This window comes from Oncorhynchus nerka, linkage group LG23 (assembly GCF_034236695.1).
Source record: "Oncorhynchus nerka isolate Pitt River linkage group LG23, Oner_Uvic_2.0, whole genome shotgun sequence".
NCBI classification, from domain to species: Eukaryota; Metazoa; Chordata; class Actinopteri; order Salmoniformes; family Salmonidae; genus Oncorhynchus; species Oncorhynchus nerka.
The window spans coordinates 26,317,572-26,333,128 of record NC_088418.1 but is presented as its reverse complement, the minus strand read 5'-3'; the positions used below and the strand labels follow the sequence as shown (position 1 = coordinate 26,333,128).

Below are 15,557 nucleotides of genomic sequence, written 5' to 3'. Positions count from 1 at the left end.
GATTCAGGACGATTTTTGTCCGACGGATGGTCAGGGCGGAAACATAATTCTAATCATTTGTACACTGCAAATTGACCACAACTAAGCTCCAAAACAGATTGTATTTCAAAATAACAATTTCAGACATGATCACATCTTTTTTTTTTGTCTGTGGGAATACTTGGGAACATATTTCCTAAATTAAACAAATCAGTTGAATTCCTGGAGATTTTGGTCTATTAAAAAAAAAAAAAAATTTGGGGCCTGTTGCCAACCCTAGCATTAGAGTATGTTCATTAATTATTTTCTGAGATGAACCTTCATACTGTTAAACATAGCCTACGTGAACAATACTACCCTTGCTGTGGCAACAGCATCCTCAGTTAATCAGACATTGCACTTGAATCTTCAATTAATTTCATTATCAAAGACTTGAAGACAACAAGGCCACATGTTTATTTAATTAGTGGACAGATTCCAGTACATTACGAATAAGCAAAACCAATTCTACCCAGATTTACCCCAATATAAGTGTAAATGAACAAAAATGTAACATAATAGAAAACAATCTTCTTCTTTTTACTAACAGAATTGCCAATAGTATGATGCCAAAGCAGTTACAATATTTGAGTTGAAGATGTTGCATGATGGGAATATCCCCAAATGGATACTTCTCAGTTCTCCGTCATACCAGGGGTCCAGACTCCAGATTGTAGCGATCAAATCTATAGAGAAGAAAAACAGTGTGGAACAAGCGATTTGAGTAGGATCATCATTTTTTACTTGACATACTTCCATATTTACAACGCGTATAAAAAAAATATGTGTAATTTGATATTTTTCTCTCTACATTCTAACACTGGATCTGTTTTTGGGTCAAGTGTAAACACATTTGAGATCAGGCTGACCAACACAGGAGGTGAAAGACAATGTATTTGTGTTGGGACGAGAAAAGAAAAAAAAACTGGGCCCTATACTTTTAACGTTGGACTTGTGTGACAGAGACAGTGTACATTCATCAACATTTAAATGTCAATGTGCCAGAGTTAGCAAAATAGCTTTTTTTGTCCATAGTCCGTTACCGGTTTAGAGTGTGACCGTGGTCAGTGGTCCAGCCCTCTCAGGGCAGCGATGGTGGACACCAGTCTGCGGGGCAGCAGTTTGGCCGTCTGTCTGTACTCCTCTGGCTTGGCCCTCAGCAGGGTCACTATCTGCTGAAGGGTCCTGGAGGGCTGCAGGCCCAAAGCGTCCATAACGTTGCTCAGATAGTCTGTTAGGAGACAGATGTTGAAGATCAACAAACACTGTGTGGCACTAACACACTGAAAACATAGTATAGTCAATAATAGGTCATAATATAGTCAATAATAGGTCATAATATAGTCAATAATAGGTAATAATATAGTATGTGGCAGGGTCTACATACAAACACGGATTACAAAGGGAAAAACCAGCCACTTCGCAGACACAGATGTTTTGCTCCCGGGACAAGCTAAAAACACATTCTTCGCCCTCTTTGAGGATAACACAGTGCCACCGACACGGCCCGCTCCCAAGGACTGTATCGTTGTCCCTGGCCAATGTGAATAACGTGTTAACCCTCGCAAGGCTGCAGGTGGCATCCCTAGCCATGTCCTCAGAACATCCGCAAACCAGCTGGCTGGAGTGTTTACGGACATATTCAATATCCCCCTATCCCAGTCTGCTGTCCCCACTTGCTTCAAGATGTCCACCATTGTTCCTGTACCCACTGCTTCTTGACACAATGCCCACTTAACCCGGAAGCCAGCCACACCAATGTGTCAGAGGAAACACCGTACACCTGGCGACTGTGTCAGCGTGCACTGCGCCCAGACCCCCACAGAAGTTGCTAGGGACAAGGACATCCCTGCCGGCCAAACCCTCCCCTAACCCGGACGATGCTGGCCCAATTGTGCGGCCCGGTCGCGGCCGTCTGCGACAGAGTCTGCTCGGTCCTCCTTTTTCTGTTGTCCAAAATCATCTCCTTAGTCTTGGTTACGTTGAGCGATAGGTTGTTATTCTGGCACCACCCGGCCAGGTCTCTGACCTCCTCCCTATAGGCTGTCTCGTCATTGTCGGTGATCAGGCCTACCACTGTTGTGTTGTCTGCAAACTTAATGACGGTGTTAGAGTCGTGCCTGGCCATGCAGTCGTGGGTGAACAGGGAGTACAGGAGGGGACCATTGAATGCAACCTTGCACAGCTCGCAAAAATAATTGCTGTCCTTTACAAAATAACCCTATTTATGTAAAAATTACCAAAAACATTGACTGTTCAAAGCAAAACTACCAAAACTATTTCTTATGGTGAACCTGAACAATCTAAATAAAATCTGAATGATTGAAAACATTAAATCAGCAGTTGGATGTGAGTTGCATCCACTCTGGCAGGCTACACAACTCCGGTAAAACACAATTTTCTACAGCACATTTGGTAACAATGAGCCAGCAAATTACATTGGTTGTCACAACTAATAAAGCCTATAATTTGACATTGAGAGAGCCATTTTACAGGCGTCTGAAAGCTGAAAGTGCCGCACAGATGTACAAATATCCTATTAGAACAGGGAGAGGCCGACCTCTCGTTGGCACCAGCAGCTGTATCTCCCAGCTGGGCGCACAGTTGCTATTTGACAGTCATATGCAGTTAGTCACAAAAGTTCGACAGGCTACTGAACTGAAGGAGAGGACACATCAAGTCAGTCACAACAGATGAGGTATTTTCGGAATAAAACAATACGATAAAAAAAACAACATTACTGAACCGGCAATTTGTAACATTTGAACGTCGGAGCGGTTTGGGCTCCCGCAGAGCGACGCACTCGTATCTTCAACATTTGAACCTGGGACCAATGCTTATCGGTGAATCGTTACATCCCTAATATTTTGGGGGTCATTGACAAGAGGTACAGTACCGATGTCGGTGGCCAGCTGTTTGGTGGAGTGGGCCGTGAGCTCTGGGATGAGCAGGATGGCGTCACAGTACGTTTGCATGGTCGCCCTGGCGATGGAGCCCAGCCAGTAGTCTGCTGTGTTGTCCAGCTCCGGAAGGTCATCACCTGAGGTTGAAACAACAGACAAACAACATGAGGCATGGCCAGTCACACACAGAAAATGGCAAGGGCAGCTATTGAAATTAGGACAAAACGAGAGGGAGACTGGAGGAGAGATTGAGTGTGCAAGGAGAGAAAGAAAGAAAGAAAGAAAGAAAGAAAGAAGAGACAGGAAGTTTAGGGCAATAGGTAAAGTGGGGGGGAAGACTGAGAAGAGAGGGGAGAGGTATGGGGAGATAGAAGAGGACTGGGGAAGAGAGGAAAAAGGTGGAAAACCTGAAGAGATGAGGAGCAAAATAACAAGGGAGACAGGTACCAGACAAGAGGGACAAACATCTAAAAGGAGGGAAGAGTAGAGACAGATGGAGGGATAGACCGAATGAAAGAGGGGGGGGGGGTCACCTTGCTCAGGAGGGAAAGGCAGCTTTCCTGCGTGCAGGGCCAACTCCAGCGCCGGGTCTTCTTGCGTCACAAAGGGCTCCAAGTGGAGTGGCAGAGACATGATGTACTGTCCTATCTTTCAAGGAGAAACCACAGGCAGTAAGCCACCTCAACACAACCTGACAGAACCGGAACATTCATAGTACTACAGTAACACTAACGGTGAACATTTACAGCAGAAAAAACACCACTAAAACATTTTTCCAAAAGACAGCTTGCAAGGACAGGTTATATTACATAATACAATAACACTAGAATCTACGACTTGAATTATATAACCTGTAGATGTTGTGCCCATAGTTAGGCCAGACATACATTGGTGATGTACTCCTGTGGGGACAAGCTGAAGGTAGGCAGGTCTTCAGCATAGCTCTCTCCAAAACCTCCTGCGTCTCGGCTCTGATAACAGCCGTGGTACAAGACGGAACATATGTAAGCATTACATGTACATACAGAAACTAGATTCACTGACTGCACACACACACACCTCCATTTTGGAGACCAAGCAGAGTTGATGTTTGATCTGCAGGAAGACCGAGTCGAAGGCCAGCTGGTTGGCCTGCTGGTTGAGACGGGTCAGAGCCACTCGGGGCTCAGCCAGAAGACTGGAGTTACCTGTCCCCTTCTCCTACAAAACAACGGAAACTTGAACATGTCAGACCTCACAACAGACCTAACTCCCTGAAAACACAGTGACACTTACTTAATTGCATTTACAAGCCTTTATTGAAGCAAAAATGACATAGGTCGTAGATCACAAGACTCTCTGTATTTTCACTCTGAAAACAGTTCAAAATGGGACATTTGACCATTTATAGGCTACATTCCCATCCTAGCCAACAACCGACAACTACTGTAACATCACACCCAAGCTAAAAACCTTAAACCCAAATGAAAGTTAACAGTGCCAAGTCATCCCCCCTCCGTATGAACATCCATACCTTGAGGGAGTAGAGCAGCCCCATCAGGCTGTTGTACTCTGACATGTTGCCCCTCTGCAGGTAGTTATACTCCTGCCAGGGGTTCCTGCCGCTTGCCTTCCTCTCTGTGGAGCTGGCTTCCTGGATGCCCGCCAGGCTCCTCGGGCTGTACGACTCAGACAGGTACTTCCCCGCCGTGGCCAGGATCCTATAGGATCATAAAGTGTGTTGAGGCCCCTGCACTTTGAAATAAAACATACTTAAATAAAATGGACCTATAGGTCAGGGCAAGAGAACAGGGGAAGTATGAAGGGATATAAGTAGGGGAGTCAGGTAGCTAGGGAGTAGGGTCTGGGGGTTGATTTGGAACTCGGCTAGAGCGATGATATTGGTCTTACTTGTTTGACAGCTGCAGCTCATAGGCCCCACACTGTCTCAGCAACTCCCCACAAGTGGCAATGATCCTGCAATGAAGAGGATACACGGGGGAGCAAAAATAACAGACAGTTCATGTACAATTACTCTTTTCATACTACCGGGCCATGACCGGCCGAGTTGTGCTGCATTGGCCTGGTTGAACGTTATGGGGGAAATAAAAAAAAATGTAGATTTCTGCCTAAAGAGACCCAAAAGTTATTATTTTTCATGATATTACCATAAACAATATCTAGTAATGCTGCATAGTTCTCAAAAGGTCTGGAACTGACCTTTCTGGTAAAAAAAAAAATGTATACAATTGCTGAGGTGTACTGACTTTTGAGGACACAGGCTCAAGTATATAGTACAAATATTACGAAAATATATTTTTTAAACAATATCAGACTTTTGTCCTATTCAACAAAAGTGGGGGAAATAGGGCTTGTAATTAGTGAAATACTTTCTAAATATAGTAACAATCAAATTATAAACAATTTACTATAATATTCAACCTTATAACGAACTGTAAAATAAATGTAATCATATTTAGGTGACAGTACAAGTTTGGATCCATTTCATATAACTGACGACACAGCATGTTCTACCAAGCGTCCTCTTAGCGAAGCAGAAACACCATTCGAATGTGTACAGACTCGTTACAACTTCAGCTTTGCGCATTAAGACATTTCGTCCCTCTGTGACCAAGAGAAAGTGGTCGTGTTTCAATTCTACAAAATTATTTAGCATTTATTCATTTCGAGAGCTCCCAATCTGGCTCAGAATATCACAGCGAGACGAAACCACAATTGACGGAGTCCCTAGATTGTCCCCTTTAATATGGCATTTATTGTCATGAACCTTGCCCTGGAGGCAGCTCTGCAGAGTGGTCACTAGCTGGCACAGCCAAAAAGTCATAAAATCTGATTTTAGACCTAACCTTAACCACACTGCTAACCCTAATGCCTCACCCTCACCTTAAATGAAGACCAAAAATGGTGACTTTGCATCTGGCCCATATAGCAGAAATAGCTAAATTCTGCCTCCAGAGCAAGATTCGAGACAATAAACGTCAATCTGCCTTTAACATGCCATCTGGCAGGCTGGGCACCGTTGCTCAGAGGCAAATTCAATCGATTCTTTGTCTAGATAGGGCACAAAATGTGATACGTCACTCCCTACGCAAATCGGGGTGTAAAACCTGACACTTAAAGTCAGCTCTGCTGACAGAGTGGTAGCAGAAATATGGGGCTTTCTAACACACTATATATACAAAAGCATGTGGACACCCCTTCAAATTAGTGGATTTGGCCATTTCAGTCACAGCCGTTGTTGACAAATGTATAAAATCGAGCACACAGCCATGCAATCTCCATAGACAAACATTGGCAGTAGAATGGCCTTACCGAAGAGCTCAGTGACTTAACGTGGCACCATCATAGGATGCCACATTTCCAACAAGTCAGTTCGTCAACTTTCTGCCCTGCTAGAGCTGCCCCAGTCAACTGTAAGTGCTGTTATTGTGAAATGGAAACGTCTAGGAGCAATAACAGCCCAACAGGGAAGTGGTAGGCCACACAAGCTCACAGAAAACAGAAAGGGACCGCCAAGTGCTGAAGCGCGCGGCTCGCAAAAATAGTCTGTTCTTGGTTGCAACACTCCCTGCAGAGTTCCCAACTGCCTCTAGAAGCAACGTCAGCACCAGAACTGTTCGTCGGGAGCTTTCCATGGACGAGCAGCCGTACACAAGCCTAAGATCACCCTGTGCAATGCCAAGTCGACGGATGAAGTGGTGTCAAGCTCGCCGCCATTGGACTCTGGAGCAGTGGAAACGCATTCTCTGGAGTGATGAATTGTGCTTCACCATCTGGCAGTCTGACGGACACATCTGGGTTTGGAGGATGCCAGGAGAACCATGTTTGCCCGAATGCATAGTGCCAACTGTTAAGTTTGGTGGAGGAGGAATAATGGTATGGGCCTGTTTTTCATGGTTTGGGCTAGGCCCTTTAGCTCCAGTGAAGGTAAATCTTAACACTACAGCATACAATGACATTCTAGACTTTGTGGCAACAGTTTGGGGAAGGTCCTTTCCTGTTTCAGCATGACAATGCCCCCCGTGCACAAAGCGAAGTCCATACAAAAATGGTTTGTCGAGATAGGTGAGGAAGAACTTGACTGGCCTGCACAGAGCACTGACCTCAACCCCATCAAACACCTTTGGGATGAATTGAATGGAATGGGAACGCCAACTGCGAGCCAGGCATCAGTGCCCAACCTCACTAATGCTCTTGTGGCTGAATGGAAAGTACCCGCCGCAATGTTCCAACATCTAGTGGAAAGCCCTCCCAGAAGAATGGAGGCTGTTATAGCAGCAAAGAGGGCACCAAATCCATATTAATTCCCATGATTTTGGAATGAGATGTTGGACGAGCAGGTGTTCACTTACTTTTGGTCATGTAGTGTACAATAAGACACTGGGCCCTGTGACATTAACAGAGTGCTTTGTACACCAAAATGTCAGTCAGAACCGGTCCAAAACCCCTCAGTCCCCTAAATATGGGGCTTAACATCTAATTAACCATGGTTGTTGGAAGCATCCTGAAAATGACAATGTGCAAAGGAAAATATCAGAGCCAGCAGAGTTTGATTTGGGTTCACACAAAACCCACCTGACCGAGTTCTGGAAGGCAGTCCAATCCTCTTGGAACACAGCAGCACTGGGCATGTCCTCCAACCTGCACTTCTTCCTGACTGACTGCAGAGTAGTGGAGAAGTCTGACACATACCTGTAGAAAAATTGGCCGAGACACATATATGTGAGAGCAATGGACAAAAGTCAACCAGAATATTCACACAAATATTGAAATGGGCATGTACTGTGTAGTATGTGTATGAACTGTCAGTGTTTCCCCTAGGATTTTCCTTCAGCAGTGGTGTTATAATTAGGGTTGGGGGGAGTAGTGGGTGTCCTCTTGGCCGCAGAGACAAAACTGTTATGTTTTAAAGCTAATTTACTACAATTCTACACATTTTACCATGGCTTATGCCATGTTCTTATGCGATCTGAGTGACTCAAACATAACAAAATCAATTGAGGCCCCCATGCAATGACATTTTTGGAATGGCGATTGTTAGTTCTCAAAGATGAAGTTATTTAAAAGAAATTATACTGTATAGCTCTATTATCTTTTCTACATGCCGTTTAAGTTTACACTGAAAAGTTAACATTCCACTTCCCAAAAAATGTTTTTATTTTTTTAAGGGTATAATTACTTGGCGAAGAGGGCTTTGAGGGCCTTGAGGAGGCCACACAAGGCCAGGCCGTCAGTCAGTTTGACACAGCGGTCAACAGCAGCACCGGCCAGGCCAAACAGCTTCCCCACTGAGTGACTCAGCTCCTCTACACAGTCTATCACCTCACCACGCTCCTGACAGAAGGAGGGGAATAAGGAGAGAGAGAAAGAGGGAGGGACAGAGAAAGAGGAACGGGAGAGAGAAGAAAAAGTACGATGAAGAGAGAAGGCAAGAAGTACACGGTCAATGGTCACAAGGTCCTTTCCACCCACCTTCCCAAAAAAATGAAATTACTATTGAATAAGGTTTCGTTTGTGCGTGTGTTTGTGTGTGTGCGGTGGTATCCTAGCAGATAAGAGCATTGGGCCAGTAATCAAAAGGTCGCCGATTCAAATACCCGAGCCGACTAGGTGAGCAAGGCACTTTACCCTAATTGCTCCTGTAAGTCTCTTAAATGACTAAAATGTAAATGTGCCTCACCAGGGGCACGGCGCTGATCTGAATGAGGAGGTGGGACTCCTCCAGGTCTCCATACTGCAGCTGGTAGGGTTTGTAGGGGTCGTACAGGGCACCGACCAGCTCATTCACCTTCAGCAGGTTGTTCTCGCCTGAGAGGTACAACCACAACATAAGTCTACCTTGTGAGTGCTGAACCCCCCCCCCCCCCCAAAAAAAAACACTCAGATGTCAACCCTAAGGAAAAGTTTGAATTACCTGAGTAAGTTAGGATTCAGCGTTATATATATATCAAAACAATTCATTAGCGTCACTATCAAATACTTCAGTTTCACTACTAATTATGTTACCTATGGAATAGTCCCAAAAGTGCAAACTCCAAGCAAAATCAAGGCCACTTTTCAAGTATTTTGACGCAGGGCTGATATCATTACAATCTTATACATTTACATTTAAGTCATTTAGCAGACGCTCTTATCCAGAGCGACTTACAAATTGGTGCGTTCACCTTATATCATCAATCTCACTGCTGACTAACAAGGGACTGCGGATGAAAATAAACTGTTTAGCAAAATCAACAACTATTTTACACCTCAGCATTGACAGACTTGTCGAATAACGTGCAAATGATATGCCTATAAATAAATAAATACATAGACGCAGTAGCAGGCGAACAGACCCAGGTGAGGCAACATGGCCTGCGCCAGGCTCCTGCCGAAGGTGGCAGCGGTGTGGTGGAGCTCCAGCAGGGTGTCCAGCCGCTGCTCCTGGGGGGCGCGCTCCATGGCCGTGCTCAGACACACAGGGATGGAGGGCACCATGGCCCCCAGGGTCTGGATCAGCAGCACTGTCACCACCTCGTATGGGTTCTTAAACACCTGGTGGTGGAAGGTAGATCGATTCATATACAGTCATATGGGGACATGGGGTTAGGTTGGAGATGACAAGTTGTAGATGGAAGATTGTGGACCCTCTGCGGACATGTTTTTTTTACAGCAAGAATAGATATATATTTTTATTGTACAGTCTATTAGTGTAAGTCATGGTGTGTAAATGTATGGTAGTGTGAGTAAGGATGCCTAGAGCAGGGCTGCACGATATGGGCAATTTTTTATTTTTTTTTAATCAAAACACTTGGGTGAACAGGTGGAATCATATAAATACTTATATTAAGAAGCAAAGTGGAAAGCAGCATCGTTTGTGTTTGGAACAATCTGTGGACTGCATGACGGGAACTGCATGCAAACTTATAGTGGATCGAACAGTGACGAGGCGGAGCCGCGCTGCTTTGAGTGACATGGGGCAAGGCTTGTGGAAAGCAGACGCGCCGAGTGGCGTTTTAAAATATTGCATACGATATGGATCTCTTGAGATATGGACACTGCAAATGTCAATATTGCAATTTCGATGTGAATTGAATTACTTGGGCAGCCCTAACCGAGAGTATGCGTTGCTGTCTGATACAGTGTGGGAAGGATACTTAGTTGTGTGTGTTATGTTACGATGGAGCGCGTGTGTTATGGTATGATACAGTGTGGGAAGGATACTTAGTTGTGTGTGTTATGTTACGATGGAGCGTGTGTGTTATGGTATGATACAGTGTGGGAAGGATACTTAGTTGTGTGTGTTATGTTACGATGGAGCGCGTGTGTTATGGTATGATACAGAGCAGTGGTACTCAAAGTCGGGGTCGAGTGGGAATTGGGAATTGCAGATCATTGCACGGGACAATATACAAACTTCTCTGAAAGATAATGAGAAAGATACACATTTTATTGAGTAAAACAAAGTATTTATTGGTTATTTTAATTGTGATGAGAAAAGTATAAATCTAAATTTATTTGAAGAATTTCGCCAGAAATTCTGCTGAAAGAAATGGGATCCCACTGAAAAAGTTTAAAAAGCACTAGACTGTGTGTGTGTGTGTGTGTGTGTGTGTGTATATACCTGGCTGCTCCACTGTAGCTGGGAGTGCCAGGTGGAGAGCAGGGTGTCGTAGAACTCAGCCAGCTGCTGATTTAGACTCAGCTCACTCTGAGACAGGTCCTGCCACACACTCACCAGCTGACCCTGGAAACACACACACACAGGAGAATTCAAGTCAACAATTGGAAAACACCTACCTACAAAATAAACCACGTAAGCAATTATGCTAAATTAAAATCAGTGATAATGTAACACATACCTTATGACACTTGTAGTAGTAGGCAAGAAGCTGTGGCATTCGGTCGATCTCTGTGAAGACTTTCACAAAAAGCTTGGCTTGGTCTGCAGAAGAAAAGAAAACCATAAGCCTAGTCAGAATCAGGTTTCAGAAAGACCGGTCTAAACTAATACAGATTGAGCATTCTATCTCAACCCAATCATAAGTTATTTGCAGACTGTCTCTTACCTATAGACATGGAGTTGAAGGTGGCTACTATCTGGGGGCTGGCCAAGGCCTCCAGCCTGTTCTTCAGAGCCTCCAGGTGCACACATTTCTCAGAGTAGTCTGGTGTGTCCACCAGCATAGCCAGGCTGTTCTGCATGGCGGTCAATTTAGAAGAGATTACAGCCATGTCCTGGGGGAACGAGGTAGTGGCAGAAAGTTCCGGTTAAATGGAAATCAATGTTTGGTCAAGTCAAAAATGAAAATGACTAGAGCTTGTGTGTTCCCGTTAACGTGGGATGTCTTCTGCCTTTGAGGAGTTGGTCACTTGTTACAAGTCGACTCAGCAGAATGACGCTGTCACGATGCAGAATCGCAGATATTGAGATGAGCGAGATGCAAGACTCTCTCTCACAGTATCTGCGCATGTGCACAGGTTCACTTCACACTATTCACAGCGTGGTAGCCAGGGCACCAAAACAGCAGAGAAGTTGAGCCTCACGCTTCAACGCTCTTATTTATATTTGGTCACCCGTGCCACCTAAAATATCAAGTCACAGAATCCTTAAATCAGTGCAGAGAGATATCACATATCTCTGGAGTGGAGCAGGGTTTTAGAGGTTTTAGAGGTAGTTTGACGCCACCTGTGTCTTGAAGGTCTCCTCGATGTCTGCACTGAGCGTGCTCCATTTGTCTGCCTCCTGTAGTGCATCGGAGGCTAGGTGCATCCGAGACTTGACCTGATCGAGCTCCACCAAGACCTGCAACACAGAATCCACACGCCAAAGACTTAGTGCTGTATAGCTGACAACACATACAGTTGGAAGACGGAAGTTTACACACACTTAACTTGTTTTTCAACCACTCCACAAATCTCTTGTTAACAAACTATAGTTTTGGCAAGTCAGTTAGGACATCTATTTGTGCGTGACAAGTAATTCTTCCAACAATTGTTTACAGACAGATTATTTCACTGTATCACAATTTCAGTGGGTCAGAAGTTTACATACACTAAGTTGATTGTGTCTTTAAACAGCTTGGAAAATTCCAGAAAATTATGTCATGGCTTTAGAAGCTTCTGATAGGCTAATTGACATAATTTGAGTCAATTGGAGGTGTACCTGTAGATGTATTTCAAGGCCTACCTTCAAACTAAGTGCCTCTTTGCTTGACATCATGGGAAAATCAAAAGAAATCAGCCAAGACCTCAGAAAATGAAAAGTCTGGTTCATCCTTGGAAGCAATTTACAAACGCCTGAAGGTACCACATTCATTTGTACAAACAATAGTACGCAAGTATAATCACCATGGGACCACGCAGCCATCAGGATAAAGTAATCCTTCTCACCCCCCCCCTTAAAAGATTTAGATGCACTATTGTAAAGTGGCTGTTCCACTGGATGTCATAAGGTGAACGCACCAATTTGTAAGTCGCTCTGGATAAGAGCGTCTGCTAAATGACTTAAATGTAATCATACCGCTTAGGAAGGAGATGCGTTCTGTGTCCTAGAGATGAATGGTGCGTAAAGTGCAAATCAATCCCAACAGATAAAGTAATCCCTCTCACCCCCCTTAAAAGATTTAGATGCACTACTGTTCCACTGGATGTCATAAGGTGAATGCACCAATTTGTAAGTCGCTCTGGATAAGAGCGTCTGCTAAATGACTTAAATGTAAATGTTAAATGCAAAGGACCTTGTGAGGATGCTGGAGGAAACAGGTACAAAAGTATCTATATCCACAGTAAAACAAGTCCTATATCGACATAGAAATGTCCTCTGGTCTGATGATACAAAAATAGAACTGTTTGGCATTTAATGACCATCGTTATGTTTGGAGGAAAAAGGGGGAGGCTTGCAAGCCAAAGAACACCATCCCAACTGTGAAGCAGGGGGGTGGCAGCATCATGTTGTTGGGGTGCTTTGCTGCAGGGGGGACTGTTGCACTTAGATGGCATCACGAGGCAGGAAAATTATGTGGATATATTGAAGCAACATCTCAAGACATCAGTCAGGAAGTTAAAGCTTGGTCGCAAATGGGTCTTCCAAACGGACAATGACCCCAAGCATACTTCTAAAGTTGTGGCAAAATGGCTTAAGGACAACAAAGTCAAGGTATTGGAGTGGCCATCACAAAGCCCTGACCTCAATCCTATAAAAAAAGTGTGGGCAGAACTGAAAAAGTGTGTGCGAGCAAGGAGGCCTACAAACCTGACTCAGTTACACCAGCTCTGTCAAGAGAAAGGGCCAAAATTCACCCAACTTATTGTGGGAAGCTTGTGGAAGGCTACCCAAAACATTTGACTCAATTTAAACAATTTAAAGGCAATGCTACCAAATGATAATTGAGTGCATGTAAACTTCTGACCCACTGGAAATGTGATGAAAGAAATAAAAGCTGAAATAAATCATTGTCTCTACTATTATTCTGACATTTTACATTCTTAAAATAAAGTGTTGATCTTAACTGACCTAAGACAGGGAATTTTTTTCTGGGATTAAATGTCCGGAATTGTGAAAAACTGAGTTTAAATGTATTTGGCTAAGGTGTATGTAAACTTCCGACTTCAACTGCATTTGCCACACTGGGAGCTTGTTATCCTATTTGAATAGGACAATATCCTGACCATAGTACTATATAGTATTATGCGACTGTGTGTATGTCGCCGTATCTACATGGACTGACTGTGCTGCATATTTGCGTGGTGTGTGTGTGTGTGTGTTTGCTTAGTCGCAAGTCAATTTCGATGAGGTATCCGTCTGATGTGCGTTTATAACGCATATGGCTCCCATACCTGCATGGACTGAACAGTGTCCTGCTCAAATTTCCTGATGTCCTCTTTGACAAGGACCATCTGCTCCTTCAGGAATGACGCTTCCTGCTTCAGGGCCTCCACGTCCCGCAGCACTCTGGGCATGTTCTGCAGGGCCTGGTTACTGCTCTCTGAACAAGGAGAAATACAATTCAAATGTTTCCCATTGTGTAGGTCAATGGTCAGAGAAGCAGGAGACATCAAATCATGCTTCGTAAACAACAGGTGTAGGCTAACAGTGAAATGCTTACTTACGGGCCCTTCCCAACAATGCAGAGACAGAAAATAGAGAAATAATAGAAAATAATAATCAATACACAATGAGTAAAAATAGCTTGGCTTTATACTCAGGGTACCAGTACCGAGTCAATGTGCAGGGGTACGAGGTAATCGAGGCAGATATGTACATAACTATGAATAAAGTAACTAGGCAACAGGTTAGACCAACAGTAGCAGCAGCGTATGGCATGAGTCAAAAACGTTTGTGCACATCTCCAGATTACGGCGCGTGTTTACAGAAGACAGAGTTCTGTTGTAATTAGCGATCTAGCATGCGCCGAATACCTGTGTGTAATGGGAGAAAGCCACCAGAACGTGTTGTAAATGATCAGCTGCAATGAAGTCTGTTAAAACCGTGTACAGTAAAAACAGTGTACAGTAAGTGTAGAATTATTTTGATGTGACATGAAATTAGAGGGCTTTATGTTTCTAAACCCGTATCACAATTAAGAATTGACTCGTTTAAATTGAATATTTGGCTGTCAGAGCCAGTCTTCCTCTGAAAATAAAAAGGTCCTTGGACAATTATTGGGTTACTGTAGCCTATGACTCTTGGTTCTTCTAGTTCAGTTAACTGAACCTGGAACACTTATGTTTCTTGGTAGTTTCGGGGAACAGGCTGCAATAAAATAGCATGACTTGAGACACAAAATTGACAGTATGTCACAGTTACCTTAGCTTTGGGACAACATCGGGATATGGTGCGGTTCAGACAAAAGTTGGAATCAGACGTTTATTTGATAGCGAGGGACACGTTTCACTTTGTTTGGTAAATAGTTCCTAGAGATTACAAATACGTTTTTTCGGGGGGGGGTGAATCGGCTACATTGTGGTATGGTTATTTTTCGTCGCCACCCACCAGATCGTTCATAACTCAGGGAGTCCAACCAATAGATTCCCGATGTTGTCCCAAAGCTTAGTTACCCTCTATTGCATTGTTGACTTCCTGGATGAACAACTGCAGTTTCATGACCAGCGTTGCCGCGTGTGCATCTGCCTTCCCAGGCACATCCTTCTGCATCTTGAAGGCCCCATTCACCCAGTCCTTCACGTCGAAATCATCGTCCAGAAATTTGGAAAAGTCCATTTTGCCGTGCGACAAACTTCAGGTAGCTAGCGATGAGTGATGTCAAGAAAACCCACAATTCTGGGTGGGGATTAAAACAAGTTGGACAACATTGAAGACAGCTTTGTTTAGCTACCAATAATATTAACTATATTAAAAGTAATTACTTACCATTTCACATCTGAATGTGACATGAACATAGACTGGCCATACAGGCTAGCTAGCTGCTTCTCTTAATTTGAAACAATCTTAAGTTTTCCCAATTACAGGTTTAGAAACGAACAGAAAATATACAGCCCATGAGCATGAAATGACCATAATAACTAAATAGAGTTCGAGCAAAATAATTGCCTCCTCCAGAGTTGATTTGAATGGACTAAAACATCTAAAAAATTAGAGTTTCTGCTTTGTTGACAGATGACAGCAATATCCTGTTTGCGCTCACTCAATAATCT

General features: G+C 43.8%; 1 protein-coding gene across 1 annotated transcript; it reads right to left on the bottom strand.

The window, feature by feature from the left end:
• Positions 1-411: 411 nt before the first annotated feature.
• Positions 412-15,557, bottom strand: cog7 (component of oligomeric golgi complex 7). The gene is made up of 19 exons (XM_029629487.2): positions 15,274-15,557; positions 14,961-15,183; positions 13,740-13,888; positions 11,590-11,706; positions 10,970-11,138; positions 10,763-10,845; positions 10,525-10,647; positions 9,257-9,455; positions 8,602-8,729; positions 8,101-8,255; positions 7,497-7,613; positions 4,812-4,877; positions 4,435-4,621; positions 3,981-4,121; positions 3,809-3,892; positions 3,455-3,569; positions 2,915-3,058; positions 1,062-1,249; positions 412-704 (listed from the first exon to the last, which is right to left on the bottom strand). The coding sequence occupies exons 2-18, from the start codon at positions 15,121-15,123 to the stop codon at positions 1,083-1,085; spliced, it is 2,307 nt and encodes a 768-aa protein (XP_029485347.1). The 5' UTR covers positions 15,124-15,183; positions 15,274-15,557; the 3' UTR covers positions 412-704; positions 1,062-1,082.

What these genes read in the sequence shown, in the direction of transcription:
- cog7 (XM_029629487.2), bottom strand. Translation starts at nt 15,123, where the DNA reads ATGGACTTTTCCAAATTTCTGGACGATGATTTCGACGTGAAGGACTGG. An exon ending in AGCTACAGTGGAGCAGCCAG is followed by an intron (nt 9,456 to 10,524) that starts GTATATACACAC and finishes TTCCACCACCAG; the next exon opens with GTGTTTAAGAACCCATACGA. An exon ending in GCCTTTCCCTCCTGAGCAAG is followed by an intron (nt 3,059 to 3,454) that starts GTGACCCCCCCC and finishes TTTCAACCTCAG; the next exon opens with GTGATGACCTTCCGGAGCTG.